The sequence below is a fragment of the Oryzias latipes genome, chromosome 20 (assembly GCF_002234675.1).
Source record: "Oryzias latipes chromosome 20, ASM223467v1".
Classification (NCBI taxonomy): domain Eukaryota; kingdom Metazoa; phylum Chordata; class Actinopteri; order Beloniformes; family Adrianichthyidae; genus Oryzias; species Oryzias latipes.
This window is the reverse complement of record NC_019878.2, coordinates 23,295,800-23,313,238: the sequence shown is the minus strand read 5'-3', so window position 1 is coordinate 23,313,238 and position 17,439 is coordinate 23,295,800. Positions and strand designations below refer to the sequence as shown.

General features: G+C 43.6%; 2 protein-coding genes across 3 annotated transcripts in view; both read left to right on the top strand.

Annotated features, from left to right (window-relative positions):
- The first annotated feature begins 1,054 nt into the window (after positions 1-1,054).
- Positions 1,055-7,228, top strand: ptchd3 (patched domain containing 3). The gene is made up of 4 exons (XM_004081177.3): positions 1,055-1,829; positions 3,367-3,488; positions 5,109-5,254; positions 5,331-7,228. Exons 1-4 carry the CDS (start codon positions 1,113-1,115, stop codon positions 6,890-6,892), a joined length of 2,547 nt encoding a protein of 848 aa, XP_004081225.1. The 5' UTR covers positions 1,055-1,112; the 3' UTR covers positions 6,893-7,228.
- A 5,617-nt stretch (positions 7,229-12,845) lies between these two features.
- gpr158 (G protein-coupled receptor 158) overlaps positions 12,846-17,439 on the top strand; it is an 80,737-nt gene continuing 76,143 nt past the window's right edge. For both annotated transcript variants that reach the window (XM_023949969.1, XM_023949968.1), the window contains exon 1: positions 12,846-13,842. In XM_023949969.1, coding sequence (XP_023805737.1) covers positions 12,986-13,842 — 857 coding nt within the window. In that variant the 5' untranslated portion in view covers positions 12,846-12,985. The remainder of the gene's footprint in view (positions 13,843-17,439) is intronic.

Genomic DNA, 17,439 nt, shown 5'->3' with positions numbered 1-17,439 from the left:
ATTCCCATCTTATTCAATTCAATTCAGCTTTAGTTCCATAGCACTTTTCCAGCTACAGAGCATCTCAAAGTGCTTCCTATAATAAATTAGATATTGGTAAGATAAAACAAATAGTAGTTAAAAAAGTAAACATGGTAAAAATACTACTACTAATGATAATTAAAATAAATAAATAAAAACATACACATCCCGCCAGTGCAATCAAAACAAATCAAATTTATCTTAAACTGAGCTGAGGAAATAAAGTTGATTTCTTTTAAATTAAACCTCTCTAATTGAAAAATCAAAAGCGCCAAAAGCTTGTTTTTCTTTTTATATTTTCAAAATAAAAGCAGTGATCTGATGACGCCTTTCTTTAATATTTTATAGGTTTTGTTCAAAGGAAACATCTGATTTATGAGGAAAAAGTCAAACATTTTGACATAAATGTTTTAAGTGGACGTACAGGATAAATAAACTCCAGAAGACAAGACATGCCGAACAATAGAATATGCATAATTTTCAGGTAAATGATCCACCTGGAGACCAGTAGTTTACCTCAGAAGTTTTAAAAGGGTTTTGCTGATGACCTGTTTTCATCCTGTGACTCCGATTTCTAAGAACCTCCAGAAACTTTGGAGAAAAACTTGACGACAAAATGACTTTACAGTCACCTGGTGATCCTTAAACCTCCAATCAAAAATAAAAAGAGTCATATCTTGTGACCTTGATTGCCATTTTATGACATTGTTTGTGCCCCAGAATTGCCCCATTGTCCCCATAAGTAATGAGAGGGACAACAAGAATTGTTTCAACTATTACACCTACTTAAGTTACTTAATGGTGACAAACCCCTGAGTGGCTGTAAAGTCATAAAACATGACGGCGTTTCGTCACATTTCTTCAAGAACTTGCTTCATATCTCGTCTGGTTTTATCATTTTAAAGTCTCTGCTTATCATTTTTACAGTAAAATGTACCATTAACTGCCCCCCCGCTTTCTGGATAGGGTAATTATAGAGTCAAAAAGGAGATTGGAGCGCCGATGGCAGTCTTTATAAGGCGGCCTTTGGCTCAGGTTGGGCCACACGTCCCACAGCAGCAGCAGCAGCAGCAGCAGCAGCAGCAGCAGACATGGGCTGCAGACGCACTGACTGCCTCTCAAAGCCTCTGTCAGGCCTTTTTGCAAAGCTTGGCTCAACCGTAGGCTCACATCCTTTATTCTTCTTCATTATTCCTATCTTTGTCTCTGCAGCGCTCGGTGCTGGCTTCGTTTTTCTTAAGGACCATGAAGACAATGATTTTGAAAGGCAGTTCACCCCCATGAAAGGCCCCTCCAAGGTCACCAGGGCTCTGGTGAAAGAAAACTTTCCTTACGACCACTCCCTGTTCTCTGAGGACAGGCTCTACAGCGGCGGCAGGTTCGCGTCCATCATCGCCGTGGCCCAGAACCACAACCTTCTGGACAGCCCCGCTTTAGAGGAGCTCACCAGACTCAACGACAAGGTCCTCAACATCACCGTGGACGGCAGGCGGCTGGGGTTCAGCGACGTTTGCGCCAGAGTGGACAGAGAGTGCGTCTCAAACGTCGTCCTGGAGATCATCAACTCCAGAAAAACCCATCAGACCAGCATCACCTACCCAGAACACTCCCACGGGTCGGAGACCGTCTTCCTGGGCTCTGCACTCGGTGGAGTCACCACGGACGCCAACGGCACAGTCGCCAGTGCTCAGGCTGTCAGGCTCACCTACTTCCTCAACGACCAAGAAAGCTCGTCTGAGGCCGCCAAGCTGTGGCTGAGAAGATTCAAAGCTCTGCTGTCCGAGGAGCCAAGCAGCAAGCACGTTGACGTAGGTTCCATCTTCACTCTTCCAGAGAGCTAATCAACCAGACAAACAACAAAATACTCTTACATGGTCACTGTCTACGTTCAGGACACATTTACTCTGCTGCTGCACTGCTAAAACAAAAGACAGAAAAACTTGAACATCGTAAAAACATCCTATATTTTAACTCATATTTGGACTGAACTGCATTTATTGTTAATTTAAAAAAAATAGTTGTTTCAAAGACGGACTTGTTGAATCTAGGGAAACCTTTTATTGAGTTAAATTTAAGATGATTCAAGATTCAAGAGGATTTTTCTTTAGAAATGTGGCCGTTTGGACTGTTGTAGCTCTCGTATTTGGAGGTGGTGATTATACATAGTGTGAAGGTAGAACATTTTTTTGAGCAACATAAGCAGAACGCTTACGTTAAAACTCACGAATTTCCACTGTCAAAATAGCAAAATCCCTAAAATGAGTGTTTTTAGCAAATTTCAAGATTGAATTTTGTCTTTAGATTCAAAGGGTTTATTGTCATGTCACAGCAAGGAACGGGTTTCCCTGCACAATGAAAATTTACTTTGCTGTCTGCTCCGAATGCCAAAAAGTGTACAGGAAACGGAAATTTCACACAAAACGTACACACAAAAAACACAAAATGTCGTGCAAATTCTGAATGTGCAAAACAGTGATAATAAAAAGCTAAGACATCAGAATTTAGTTCAAGAAGTCTTACCAAGGTAAAGTCTACCAGTTCTATGGATAACAAGGGCAACACATCTTGTATTCTATAGTTTCCAAGTTGTTTTAAAAAGGACCTTTTTTTTAGTGTACATAATTGCTGCAGCAGAATTCACTTCATGGACTTCCATTTCGGTTTTATATCGTTTAGACGCCAGCTTTATTATTCTGACCGTTTATTGTTTTATTGCATAACTATAAAGTAGAATCTACCATAAATTTATCTAATCGAATCTGATGGAATCTCATCTAATCTGACCTAATCTAATCTAATCTAATCTAATTGGGGCCAAGTAACCCTTTCTGAAAGAATCTCAAGAATACGACAAAGTGTGAGTTGTTTAACAAAAATGTGCTTTTAAAATTTTTTTTATTTACTATTTATTTATTAAACAAAAGAAAGAAGACAAATTGGAATGATGGGAAATGCAGTGTTTTATTCCCCCGTCTGGCTGCTGTTTCTTACTTTTCTTCTTTTTTATTAACAAACTTTCGCTCTTTTACTCTCGTTTCTTTACAGTACTTCACTGCTAAATTTCTTAGAACTTCTCAACTTTTTAATGCATTCTGTCATTTTTGATAAAGATTGAATTTAAAAATGTATTTATTTTTTCTTAAAATAAAAATTTAAGAACAAGTTTGAGGGAATTTTACGACACCTTCAATCAAAAACCAGAACTAGTCTGGTGAATTAAGTGTAAATCATTACTGAAACAGTCCTAAACTAAATCACTGCAGAAATGCACACAGTTGTGTCCTCAAACCCAGGAATCCGTCCTGACTCAGGTGTGTTTCTTGCTTCTGCTGTGTTTCCTTGCAGGTGTCGTACTTCACCTCCAAATCCAAGCAGGAGGAGATTGACAGTCACACCACAGATGGCTTCCCTTTGTTCCTCATCACTTACGCTTTTGCCATCAGCTTCTCTGTCATATCTTGCATGAGGTAAGAAGGGATGGGTGGCGGTCGCACGGCGAGCTCTTCTCGGACCGCACGTCCAGAAAACAGAGAGGAAACATGCAAAAAAAAAAAACATGCCAATACACTAAACTGCAGGATTTAATGTGCTGCACACACAGCTAAGCGTGTTTAAGAAAAGACAGACGTTTGTGTGTTTTTAATAAGGGAGGAAAAAGTGAATACATCACCATTTACCGCTAAACATCTTCAATGACATCAGGGAAAAGAGCACGGATGAAATTTTTATTGTACACATAAGAAAAGCACAAAGAGGTTAAAAAAGGTTTGTGATGTATTTTATAGATTTATCAATAATCACTCAAAAAGTTCAGGTTAAACTTATCATGTGAGAAAAACAGAGGAAACAGAGTCATTGTGGAAAATAGAAATGTCTTCATGATAACAGCAAAGATAAAACATGGATGTAAAAACGTTCTTAAGCTGATAAAACTAAAATGTGCTTCGTTCCCACTTTTCTTAAAGAGGAATTTATTCCTAAATGTTGCATTAAAATAGTGAACAGCGCACAGTCATCTGCAGAATAACATTGTATTGCAAAAAAAATTTGCATTTGGAAAATTGTCTGCCGTTTATTTCTGAAAGGTAGTGTGATTCATTTCAGGATGCAACCATTAAAATTAATCAGATTAATAATACATTTCTGCTCCACTGAAGCCTATATTTTTACTAAAACATTAGTAGTTTTCATTACACGTCATTTAAACATGAATACCAGATTGATATGTTTTTATTAATTATATCAAGAAATTCACATGATAGATGTGACATCAGAAAAAGTATCCTTAAAAATCATTAGTAAAATAAGGAAATTATTTGTCATGCCGTAAAATGACGTATAAAGTTTTGCAACTTGGCACATACAATGCCCCCCCCCCCCCCCTCCACACACGATCAAATACAACATAAGAGATATAAAAGAAAAATGAAGAAACTAAAAGAAACGAGAAAAAAACTAAGCTCAAAATTGCATTTGAGAAATTTCTTTATTCAAATAGTTGTTAATCAGGAGCAGACGAGAATCTGGAGAATCTGACTCAAAACTGTACGGCTGCAAATCTCCCATAATGCTTTTTGTTGCACCGGTATGTTAGGTTGGGTGTGTGAGGGGCTGTAAGCTAGCAGGAGACACAGAGAGCTCTAAGCAGCGGGAAATAAAAGGATGTGCAGGGTTGCTCACCGCCAACAGCCAGGGGCAACTCAGGTGCAACTCAGGGGCGAATCCCTAAAGAACTACTGCCGCTCTGAAGAAACTAGAAAACAACACCTTTTTATTTTATTTTATTTTGTCAAAAAAAGGCATCATAGCCAAAAGACCATTGGGAATTATTCAGAAATAGATAAGACAATGATTTAAAACTAAAAGCCATCAAAGCTTGGTTCCAAAGCAACAAATTATGATAAAAATGGGCATGCTACATCAGCTACAGCTACAGCAAAAAAACAAACAAACCAACTTGCACTGCCGTCAGGTAACGGCAGTAAATATCCTCAGTACTCCGGACACATTTGATGCAGTATATTTAACTAAGCATTAAAAGAACTGGATTGTGCTGCGTTATCTGATCAGTTTCTGTGTCCTGGCAGGGTTGATAATGTGAGGAACAAAGTCTGGGTGGCGGTCTTTGGTGTCGTCTCCTCTGGCCTGGCTGTCGTCTCCTCGTTTGGTTTACTGCTCTATATCGGAGTACCTTTTGTCATCACTGTGGCAAACTCTCCTTTCCTAATACTCGGTAAGGAAAACCCCTGGTTTGTAGTGTTTCTCACTACAAGTCTGGCCGAACGCTGAAACGCGTGTTTTCTCCTCAGGAATCGGTCTCAACAACATGTTCATCATGGTGTCCGACTGGCAGCACAGCAACGTGAAAGACTCCGTCCCGAAGCGAATGGCTCACACTTACGAGGAAGCCGTCATGTCCATCACCATCACGGCCCTGACGGATGTCCTCAAGTTCTTCATAGGTGTCATGTCTGACTTCCGGGCGGTCCAGTCCTTCTGCTTGTACACCGCCACCTCCATATTTTTCTGCTACATCTACACAGTCACCTTTTTGGGGGCGTTCATGGCGTTGAACGGGAAGCGAGAGGCTGGCAACAGGCACTGGTTGACCTGCATGGAGATCCCGACGGTCAAACCCATTGACCGTCCTGATATGTACAACTTCTGCTGTGTGGGCGGGGACTACGACAAGACCACAGGAGCAGAGAAAAAAAAGCTGGCCAGTAATTTCTTTAAGGATTGTTTTGGCCCATTTCTGGTTAAATCCTGGGTCAAAGGATTGGTCATCGTCATTTATCTGGTTTATTTGGGCATGAGCATTTTTGGATGTTTCAACGTCCAGCAGGGGATTGAGCTGTACGATCTGGCGGCAGATAACTCCCACGTCACGAGGTTCATCAAGAAGGAGAGGCAGTACTTCTCCGACTACGGTCCGTCCATCATGGTCATCGTGAAGGAAGAATTCCCGTACTGGGATCACGTCAAGAGGCAACAACTTCAAGGATGTCTGGAAGATTTCAAAGGACTCTGGTTCGTGGATAAGGAGATCTCCACATCGTGGCTTGACTCCTTCCTATCGTACGGACAAGAGAGACACCTGAACCTCAACGATAAAGAGGCTTTTCTCAATAATCTGACAGAGTTTTTTGAAGACTCCCCAGTTTTCAAGCAGGACGTGAACCTCACAGGAGACGTCCTCACCGCGTCCCGCTTCTTCATCCAGACAGTGGACGTTGCAAACGCCAGCACAGAAATCGAGATGCTTCAAGGCCTGAAATACATCGCAGACCAGTGCAGAGTAGCGTCTCTAACCGTCTACAACAAGGACTTCATTTACTTTGACCAATACGACGTGGTGGTGAAGAGCATCATCAAGAACGTGGCAGTGATCTCGGCGGTGATGCTGGTGGTCTCCCTGCTGCTGATCCCAGACCCCGTCTGCGCGTTGCTGGTGACCTGCTCTATCGGGTCGGTGATGGTGGGGGTGACCGGCTTCATGGCGCTGTGGGACATCAGCCTGGACTCCATCTCCATGATCATCTTCACCGTTTGCATCGGCTTCACGGTGGATTTCTCCGCCCACGTGTCCTACGCCTTCGCCTCCAGCAAAAAGCAGAGTCCCAACGAGAAGGCGGTGGAGGCCCTCTCCAACCTGGGCTACCCCATACTGCAGGGCACTCTGTCTACGATCTTAGGCCTCTCGGCGCTGATCTGGTCGGAGTTCCACACCTTCAGAACATTCTTCCAGATCTTCTTCCTTGTCATGTTCCTCGGGATGGTCCACGGTCTCATTTTCATTCCTGTAATTCTAACACTCTTCACCTGCTGCTCTCGTGAGTCCAAGAAAGACTTGAAAATGACCAGAATGTGACCAAAAAAAGAACAATTTCTGGACTTTTTAGAAATAAATCATAGATATTTTTGAATTTTTTTGTAATATTTGCTTTCAAAGTGAATTAAGTATCAGTATGAACTTTGAGTTCCATCTATCACTGGTGACAAAAATACTTGTTTTTTTACATTTAAGTTATTCTATTTAATATTTTCCCTTTTCTTGGTTATTAGTTGATTTTAACAAGCTGTCCTCTTCATTGCTTTTTTTATTGTATCACAAATATTTCTAGTTTCTAGTGTTACGAACATGATTTTCCATTGAATTTGTTTTTCATATTGTAAAACTTAGCAATAAATGTTATGTTTTGTACAAGCTGTGTTTCTGTCTTTTTTTATAACTAATAGAGGTTAATGAAATGTAAGCATGAACATTTATTTTTATTTTTTTTTAAACAAAATTTGCACACAGAAAAGCTTCGTTTGATAGAATTAGTGGATGTTTTAACATTTTTTGCACAAAAAAACGCCTTTTATTACAATCTTTGGTTGGAAATGAGAAAATATTTGAATCTCTGCCCTTCCTAATTTGCCTCTGCAAGTTGTAGCAGCTGGACTGAAATCTGAAATGCTCCTGGAGTATTATTAGATGTTTAAGTGTTTGAAACGGATGCAAACACTCATATGAAGGCAAAACATTAACTCTTTTTACATGAACTTTCCATCGTTTTCAGACATTGCTTCAGCTCTGCTCGGTCTCTGTAAACCTGCAGAGGCTGCTGCTCGCTGAGAAAGAAGCTTTCGACACTCGGAGACAAACAAGCGGCAACGGCTGCAGTTAAGCCGCTCCAGAAACCCACCGGGTCCTCAGGATCCGGCTTTCAGCATCCCTCACACTCCGCTCAAGGCGACTCGCTCTGTCGCCCCTCGTCACGCCTGTCATCCCCCCTCCCCGGGTGAGGCGCCTCTGGCCCACACAGCGTTACATGACATGCACCCAAACCCAGGAGGGACACATGAGGAGGAGAGGAAGCTGCAGGAGAATGACAGGTGGTCAAGAATCTGCTCAGTGGAGCTCAGATCCTTTCTGCAGCAGCTGCACGTCAAACTGCAGCAAGAGAGGATTTTCAGCATCAAATTCTTCCGATTGTTTAATGATTCAATTAAATCGATTTGTTCTTTTCTGCAAGTTTTCTCAGAAACATTTAGCTGTGTTTTCCAAGTGTCTTTTGAATAACTTCCTGTCTGCTCCCGTCTTGTTTTAGTATTTCTAACCCTGCATGAAGCTGTCAGATTTCTGTCGCCACGTCTCTGTATTGCCTTTGCAGGCTTCCTGCATAACAACTGAGCTCAGCTCTGCAAAAAACTGCAAAAAGTGGTGCTTCTTCTTGGTTTCCAAAGGCCCGCAATGATGACAACAACCTTTAGGTGGCTCTGTGGTTTCTTTGGCTGCAGGTGGACCTGAAGTAACATTCCTCTTTTTTCCCAGTAAAATAATGAGCGGATCATCTGAACACAACGGGAGAACAGCTACACAATAGGGAAGTGTTGTATAATCCAATGCCTTCATTTAGTTTCTGTGCTTTTTGCGTCAGTCACAAGCCTTTGGTCTGGGATTTCTGTTTACTTTTGTGTCGTATAATGAATTCTTGAAGCTTTCAGAGTGGTAGATAAGGTGGATTTTTCTAAATATTAGCATGCTAAAAACCAGATGCGCTCATCTGACGTTTGTCGTGTGCCGCGATAAACACCTAACCCTAACCCTGTCCCAGAAAAGTGAAAATCAACAATTTTACTATTTGCAGTTTAATGAGGCGGACCAGAGTTTGGGATCTCTTTTGAAACCGAGTCATTTGACTCCAAAGAAAATGAGATTTTAAAGTAAAGTTGTCCAAAAACATTCATTCTTATGTTAGTCAAAATGTTCTGACATCAGTGTGAACAGATCAGAGGTCTGCAGCGTTAAACACTTTAAGAGCCTTTTGGGTCCATTTCTTGCTGAGCCCCAAATCGGACTCAGAAAAATAAGACATTGTTTTATATTTATATTTATGTTACTATTATGATAAATGCAAATAAGTGATTGTTTTTTTTCTTCAAAAATAACACATGAAGAGAAAAAAGCCTACTTTTTGTCATGGTGCCTCTGGCAGCACCCCCCCCCCCCCCCTCTGCTCTGTTCCTGACGTGACCAGCTGTAACGACTCACCTCATCAGCCTGCAGCCCTCGTAAGGAGTTCCAGTTCCAGTATTCATAACCAGTTTGTTGTTCCTCTGCGGTACATAGTCGCCTCGCTCATCTTGTTCATGCCTGGCTTCCTCTTGCTAATCTTCTTACGTCTCACCTACAGGAAAATCCACGAGTGCTCACCTGGTTACCGTCACAATTCCATGCTCCTTGGATCCAGCTCAAGCCAAGCTCTCCTGATCTGCTACTGTCTATCCCTCCAGCCACGCCTCACCTCCTAGCCAAGATTCCTGATCTTCATCATACCATCTACCATCTGAACTCTGCTTTCAAGTTTGCCACTGAACTCCCTGGCTGTGAATTAAATCATCTTACTTACTTTACGTTCTCCTGGGTCTGCCAAGTCGAGTGATATCATGACAGCTTTCTAAATATGACATTAAACTTATAACAGAAGTTCACATGTCATCCTTACAAAATAAAAGACCCAGTGCCACATCTCAATGATGCAAGTTAGTGAAAGGTAGCATCAATAAAAAAGAAACCTACAGTTTAATTTTGATGTTGCACCTCAGTCAAAAATCCATAAAAAAGGTTAAATTAGAGCTGAGTGACCACAATAAATGCTACCAACTTTTAAATAACCGACAATCTGCCTTAATCCAGCACACTGTTTAATTTCACTGACCTTAAACCATTTTTCTGTGGCAAACAAAGCTCAAAAATGCGTCAAAAGCTTTTGGTATGACTGTGGTTAACTTTGGCACTGCTTGATGGATTCTTGGAGCATTATGGGTACGTTAGGAGGGAAAAATGTGGGAATAAAGTTTGACTAAACTGTTTTGTTTTGCTTGAAAAAGACATTACTCCTTAAAACGTGTTATATTTCTTCAGCCAGAGAGACAGAGGTGTAAAAGGGGCAGATGTGGCTGCAGACTAGAACAATGCTCTCATCTGACAGCAGGTTTTCTTCCTCCTGGATTTACAGGAATGTTGCCTCAAACAAATGTTGTAATTTTACACACTTATGATTAAAAATCACTGAAGTCCAGTTTTAAAGGCTGTTTGAAGAGTAGATGTTGGAGTTGGGTTGCAGTTAGTCAAAAGGGAAACTCTCTCTGAGATGAAAACAAAATAACCAAGTAAAAACAGGCTGCACTGCGTCTGGGACCTCTGGGACTGAAAGGATTGATGGCATACACACCAAAGGGCAACACTTCATGTTGAAGCTGGTTAAAAAAGAAAGTCACATGGAGCCAGGTCAGTTCAGCAGGTTTACCACCTGTAGGCTGTGTCTTTCCACTCAAATGTAAAACTCTTAATGTTTGTAAAATATGTCTTTATTCAATACTCCTGACTGTACTGAGATGATGTCTTTTAACACCAAAAATACAATTTTTATGATACAGTTGCAAAGTTTTGTTTTTTTGAACACTCAAAAATGAAAATGAATTGTGCTCTAGCTTCTGAACTTCAGAACGGTGGGAATTCAGTGGCTTCTTTTATTGTGAAGGATCCTCTGTAAGCCATGAATATTTTAATTTAACTCCTATCATCTTTTAAATTATTTTTAAAGTGTTCCTCATAGTCTTTTCATGATGATTATGCTGTTTTTATCCCCCCCCCCCCCTCCCAAAAAGAAAAGTTTCTATTTGAGGATCTATTTGTCTGCCAGTGGATGCATCAGAATGGAGCGGAGCAGGGAGCTTATGGCCCACCATCTGTAGCGCCTACGCTAAAGCTCCTAGCTTTTTGAGGCATCTTTTCATCTGCTCCTGATTCACAATGACTGCAGTTTTAGCATAATTTACTTCATGTCCTCCATGAGAAAATCATGTTAAAAACTGAAAAAACTAAATTTTGTTCGGTGTGGGTCTTTAATCAATCAGGCTCTGGAGGAGCTTCAGCACCGGACAGCTCCATCGTCACGACAAGGCGCAGCTCTGGGTCCTCTGGAGCTGGAAGGTGGAGAAGACGCGCCTGACGCGGATCCTGAGGATGCGCTCCTGGTTTCTGAAGACCATCTTAATGCTCGCCTCTGGACGGAAGAGGGCGGAGTGCGTTTGTCGTCCGAGGGAAAAGCTCCCTGACTCGGTGCTTCCCCCCCAAAAAAATATAGAAACACAATAATAACAACCAGCCCCTTTACCCCTCCCTCCCTTCTGTGGAGTCTGGGGGAGCAGGTCCGCAGCACAGCGAAGCCTCAGTCCTACAGTGAGTGGATCAGGGAGGTGGAGGAACAGCTGCAAGCGGCTCCTCAGCATCAACAAGCTGGATGAGCGCGGCGTGGAGAGGGGGGGTCCTGCTGCTCCTTCTCCTTCAGCATCAGAATTTCCAGACCCCCCCCCCCCCAGTGGCGGTTTTAGATATGGGCGATGTGGGCGGTCGCCCAGGGCGGCACTTCATAGGGGGCGGCATTTGCCGTGCCCGATGCGTGCGTTACTCATATGCGTTACTCATATTGTGCTACGATATTCAAAGAGGAAGCTTGCAGCTTTTAATTTGAAATTGCTTCAGCTGCCGACACTTGACACTTTTACTTTGACACATCAGACTGTTAAGAATGTCTTCATCCTCTTTGCTCTTCACAGTTATGGTGCAAAAAAAAAATAAAAATAAATAAAAGATGAAATAACTCAGAGTGAAACAACGTAAAACAGGCACATGAAAAGGAATCGGGCAGAACAAACACCCGTGCTCAACTCAATTTCGACAAAAGCAGGCAATGGGGATTATTTCCCACAATACTTTGCTCTGACACGGCAGACCCGACATGCACGTGACCACCGCCCTCTGCTGCAAGACGCTTGCGGCCACACCTCTTTGCTGTAGTCTTTGGAACATTAGTCAAAAAACTCGAGAGGGGGGCGCAACTCGCCGGTGGCTGGCTGAATCACACTAACAGGCGTGAGGGGAGTCTTTTTCTATCTGACAATCAACTCTGGGCCGCAGCTGCGCCTCCCGTCATAGAGACGGAGCCGCGTGTGTCAGAGGGAAGGGGAGGGGGAGGGGGGATGAGCGCAGACCATTTTATATGGATTGAGGTTTTTTGGAGGATTTCTACTGTTGGTGTTGCACAAATTTATGGAAATGCCAAATATTTTTGGAGTAATCCCACTGACGAGTTCTATGATTTAGTCTTTAATGTTTTATAAGACCTAAACATATTAATTACAATAAGTTTTTTTTTAGATCTAATCCCTCTGATATGTTTCACAAAGACACACACAGGGCGTCACACATTAAGAAATTATTGTTAAAAATGAAGCAGGAGTCCGGCTCTAAAAAAAAATGCTCTAAAAAATGATAAAAGAGCAAAAAAAATGGAATTATTTGATTTGTAATTTCTTATTAATATTTCCAGGCTTTCTTTGTTTTGTTCTGCAGCATGTTCATATTTGTATAATTTTGACAGAATATATTTCTATGGGGAGCAACATATTATTTAAGGTTTAACTTGTGTTCCTGTTTTTATTCATATTTATGTTCAAAAAGTTCAGTTTATAAGGTTTAAAAGTTTAGCTTTAGTGTGTTCATTAAATGTTTATCTTCTTCGGCCCAAAACCTTAAGCGTGTTTTTAACTTAGGCCCCCTGTGTGACTTAGTTTGACCCCCCTGTAATATGAGTCTAGAACATTCATGCATTTTTTTGTGTAAAATAGCTAAATAGAAGATAGGGAACACAACAGGATGTTGTCAAATTTTGTAGGTGTGCAGGGGGGGGGGGGGGGGGCGCCTGTGGGGTTACTCGCCCAGGGAGTAAGTCAGTGTAGAACCGCCACTGCCCCCCCCCCCCACACACACACACACACCCACACCAGTGCTGAAGCCATGTTCTAGCGGAGCTCCCAGGCGCATCTCTTCTCTTCCCGCCAGCTTGACGACGCCGTGATTCCGAGGAGCCTCCGCGGACGCGCTCTGCTCTGCGGGGGGCGGGAGGAGGAGATGGCCGTTTTCCGGCTGTCGCTGCTTCTGCAGGTGGGATTCGTGATCGGATCAAACCCCGGATACGCGGATCGGTCGGATGCGGGCGCACTGGAGGCGACGGCCGGGGCTCAGGCGCACCGGCGGCAGCTGGCGCAGCTCCGCGCGCCTCACCTCGTTCCCGCGGAGACGGCGCAGCCGCCGCAGAAGGCGGAGGCGCACCTTCCCAGGGTGGTCACGGCGTTTCTGCACACGGGGGACTCGTCCGCCTTAAGGCATGCCAACTGCTCGCAGAAATACGAGCTCACCTCTCTGCGGGGAAGGTCACACGCAACCCCGCATCTGTCCATGAGCAGCGTGCTGGATACGGTGCTGCACGCCACGAACTTCCTTAACATGATCCTGCAAGCCAACAGGTCCAGGGAGCACAACCTCCGGCGAGACATGGAGTGGTACCATGCCCTGGTGCGGAGCATCCTGGTGGGAGACACCAAGATTCACCGGGCGGTCGTCACTTTTGGCGGGGATTCCTCCTTCTCGGGGCCCTCGGTGCTTCTCCAAGCCACCAGATCCGGAGGGGAGATAGTCCTCCAAGACCTGTCCAGCACGGCGCACCGTCATCTGCACAACCGCAGCGCAGAGACGGAGTGGTTCTACGAGATGAGGGACATCAAGAACCCCAGTTTCCACAAAAGGGTTCTCAGCCAACATTTCCCATCCGCTCTGGCCAAAGGGGAGAGTTTCATCCCAGACAGAACGCACGTCAGGTGGTCTGCGCCCTACCTGGAGTGTGAAAACGGGAATTACGTTCCCCACTGGCTGCTGACGCTGTCAGCTGCCTTCTACGGCCTGAAGTCAGACCTGGTTCCTGAATTCAGGTAGGGAGAAATCTGAGCACCCAAATGATCCAAACGCACAAAATCCCCCCTCAGGTGTGTTCAGGTTAGCTGAAATAAGTTAGACATGCTCAGGGAGTTAATCCCATCAGCTTCCCTCTCCCCTCCAAACACAGGACGCCTCCTTTTTTGTCACAGAAGAGGGGTTTCCTCCTCTCCTCCAGTCTGAGGCGCTGATGCTAAAAATAACCCCCATGTTACTAGCAGTGGTGAAAACCTCTGACTACAGGCCCTAATTCATTTTTCAGATTCACTCGTCTGCTGCCTCACTACCACACAAGATTACCTTTCTTCCCAGCCGCCGCTAAATCTGCCTGACAACCAGCAGGAGTAAATAAAAATCCATCTTTAAAAGTCTTGGACATTTGTCCTAAAGTCACCTCAGATGCCGCTCGCAGGGATAAGGTGCCACCTTAATGAGAAACGATAGTCAGGAGTTAAAGCTCCATAGGACCCCATCCAATGAATATTTCATCCCCTGTGCTGGTTGTGTGTGTCCTGCTTTCAATGAATCATTAATTGATAAACCTAAGTTGCTGCAGGCGGATTGCAAATGAGTCACAACCTGCAGTAATTGTGCTGTAACCTGGCTTTACATCAGAGCCGCAGCACAGATTTCAGGCTGAAGAAGTCAGTCGGGTTTTCTGTTTTCCTCTCATACGATGCTTTTTTTTAAATCAGATCAAAGAGAGACACTTTCAACTATAGTTTAAAGTACAAATGTTGCTAAATTTGCTTTACAAAAGTGTTACTTGCTACTGCAAGTGCAGGTCCTCCAGCACACCTGACTCCAGTGAGCTGCCTCTATCCGTTTAGTCAGGCAAACGCTGGAAACATATGCACGGTAAGTCTGGATATCTTATTTTTTTATGTTTGCTGATGCAGATTTGAAGTAATTTAAGAGGTCTACAGAGAGATGATGAAACAGGATCAAATGTTTTGCTACCCTGAAGCACATTAGGAAAACACTGAAGAAGACGGGAATCTGAATACTCAGAGGTCCACTAAACCAGCGTATCACAGATGCTTTTAATTTGAAAGGTTTATCGGTGTGATTTTCGCAGAGGAGCACATCGGAATCTGTTTCTAACAGAATGTGGAGTCACTTCAGTTACACAGATCCAAAAGATCTGAATCTTCGGAATCTGTTCCTCCAGGTTCTGCTGAGTTTTTGTGTTACCCTGCAGACACAAAGTAGAAGGAAGAAACACATTTAGATTTTGATAGAAAAGGGAAGTCTGTTTTTTAAAAAGTAAAATGGCGTCTTCGTAAAGCCTCAGTCACACGCACCCGTAAGGGGGGGTTGAGCGTTCTGGTGCTGTGGGGTTTTCGGGTCGTCCGGGTCCATGGACAGGAGCGGCTGCATCTGAAGGGGAGTGCAGGTGTGTGGTAGGTGCATCGTGAAGTATTGGTGAGGCTAATTTCAGAGCTAATATTTCAGAGTGAGTAAATAAATCACTCTAAAATAAGATGACCAAGCAAGCAGACTCCAAATTCCAAACCATAATCAAAGACAGAATTCAACTGATTCTGGGAGACTCTGTTGCCCCCCCCCCCCCCCCCCCCCCCCCCCTGCTGCAACCCAGACTGCTCTCTCTCACCTGGGGAAGTTCAGCCCATATAAAGGCTTAGCCCCTCCCACAGGCCAATTAACCAAACACTTCTTTTAAACAAATCCCTGCTTTCCAACCTAAAGGATTCTTAAACATAACCACAAAATTACAAATATTTAACAAACAAAAAAATGATAGTTATAAATAAACAGAAATAGGTTTGAAACAAAAGTTATAAGACAGAAAGAGAAACACAGAAAAAAACAATCTTGACATGTGAAGTCACTTCCTGTTTCTTGTGGATACGTGTGCTGATGTGTGCATTGCTCTGGTTTGGCTGTTTGTGGAGGGAAACTCAGACGGTGAGAAAGATTCTGTTTAAAACCAAGTGTGCACCCTTGGAATGAAACAAAATATATAAAGTGAATGATTGGTTTGTCTGGGTGTGTGCTTGTGTCCGGTGGAAACTGTAAACTGCTACTGGGCTGGGAGAAAGGAGACGAATAAACAGTTGAGGCTGGTGTTCAGGTGTTGTCCTGCAACACGACTTCGTCACGCGATACAGAGGAAAAGCCCGATGTAGATCACGTGTAAGTGCTCCTATGACCCGTCGCCTGCAGCACGTCCCTGTACGATGTGTATGAACATTTCCTCTCTTCGGGATCAATGAGCGGCCCTGATATTGTCTGCGTGCCCCCGTACAGGTTTAACCACTTATGCCTTAGTCACCTGTGAGGACAGTGGTGACCAAGGCATAAGTTAAAGTAAATGGGAATCAGACTTTTTGTGTCTCTTACACACACATAAAAAAAAAGAATTCCCCAAAATCTGCCATCATGGAGCGACGTGCTGATGTGACCATCGTGAGCCAAGCTTCGTCTTTCCCTCTACTTTGTCCCATCAGCAGAATTAAATGAAACGGTGTACACAGGGTTTTCCTCTTTGCGCTGCTGTGCCACTGCAGGCCTTCAGAACTCTACTTCAGCTATAAAAATCCAACTGAAATGCTTCAATCCGAGCGCTGGAGCCCGTCTGGTGCTCTCTGTCGTCTCTGTCCTCGACAGCCATCTTTCAGACGAGCCAGATAAGAGACGGGAGAGGAGGGGGAGTGACGGCTAATGTAGCCTATAGCTGCAGTTCCCTACCTTTCCTAGATATACACCTGCAATCAATACAAGGCTGAATCAGTAATGAACGATGATGAATCCCTACCTCGTCTTTGTTCCAGCCTCCTCTATGTGGATCCTCTGGAATCTGTTTGTTCTCTAAACACATTCATCTCGTTATCTGAGCGTCTGATGAAACGGTTAATGCGGCTCATTAACGCGGGAGCGCAGGAGCGTGAGGGATGGAGCGCGCTCTTTCTGGACCGGCTGCTTCTGCTGTTGGTGATGTTTTCAGACATTTTTCAAGATGCTGCTCTAATTGGCTCACCGCTCTGAACTCGGATGGAGAAGACAAAGTGAGAATGCACAGAGAAGAAGGGAAGGGGAAATGAAGCAGGAGGCGCTGAACATACTTCAAACTCACCTTAATTGCTTTGACGGCAAAGCTTGAAATGATATATAGGAAAGAAGATTCATTACAGTGAGAAAAATCCTGCATTTTCTCCACCTTTGTGCATTTCTATGACACATTTTGATTCATAAGCAGCAGAAATTCATCCAAATATGTTCATTTGATGCTCTACGGTAAACAGAAACTCAGAAGCAGGATATTAATCCACTGCAGAGGAGCTGAAATGGGAGCAAGGGTTAAAGACCCCAGAGGTGCGCTCTTCCTCACTGCTGACGTCAGTGGGACTCCTCTGCTCTGTAAGGTGGCCTGTCAAAAGCCTCCAGCCTGTAAATGTCAGCATAGCAGAAAATGCATCTGCACTGGCTCTCTGCTGTGCAGCAAACAGGCACGCTGCTGCTAATCCGGGATTTTTCACCACCTTGCAGTTCTGCGTGTGCATTTGCTTACTATCAAAGGGCTGTGCAAGTTTAGCACATTTCTTTTAGATCTTATAAACCAATTCAGTTTA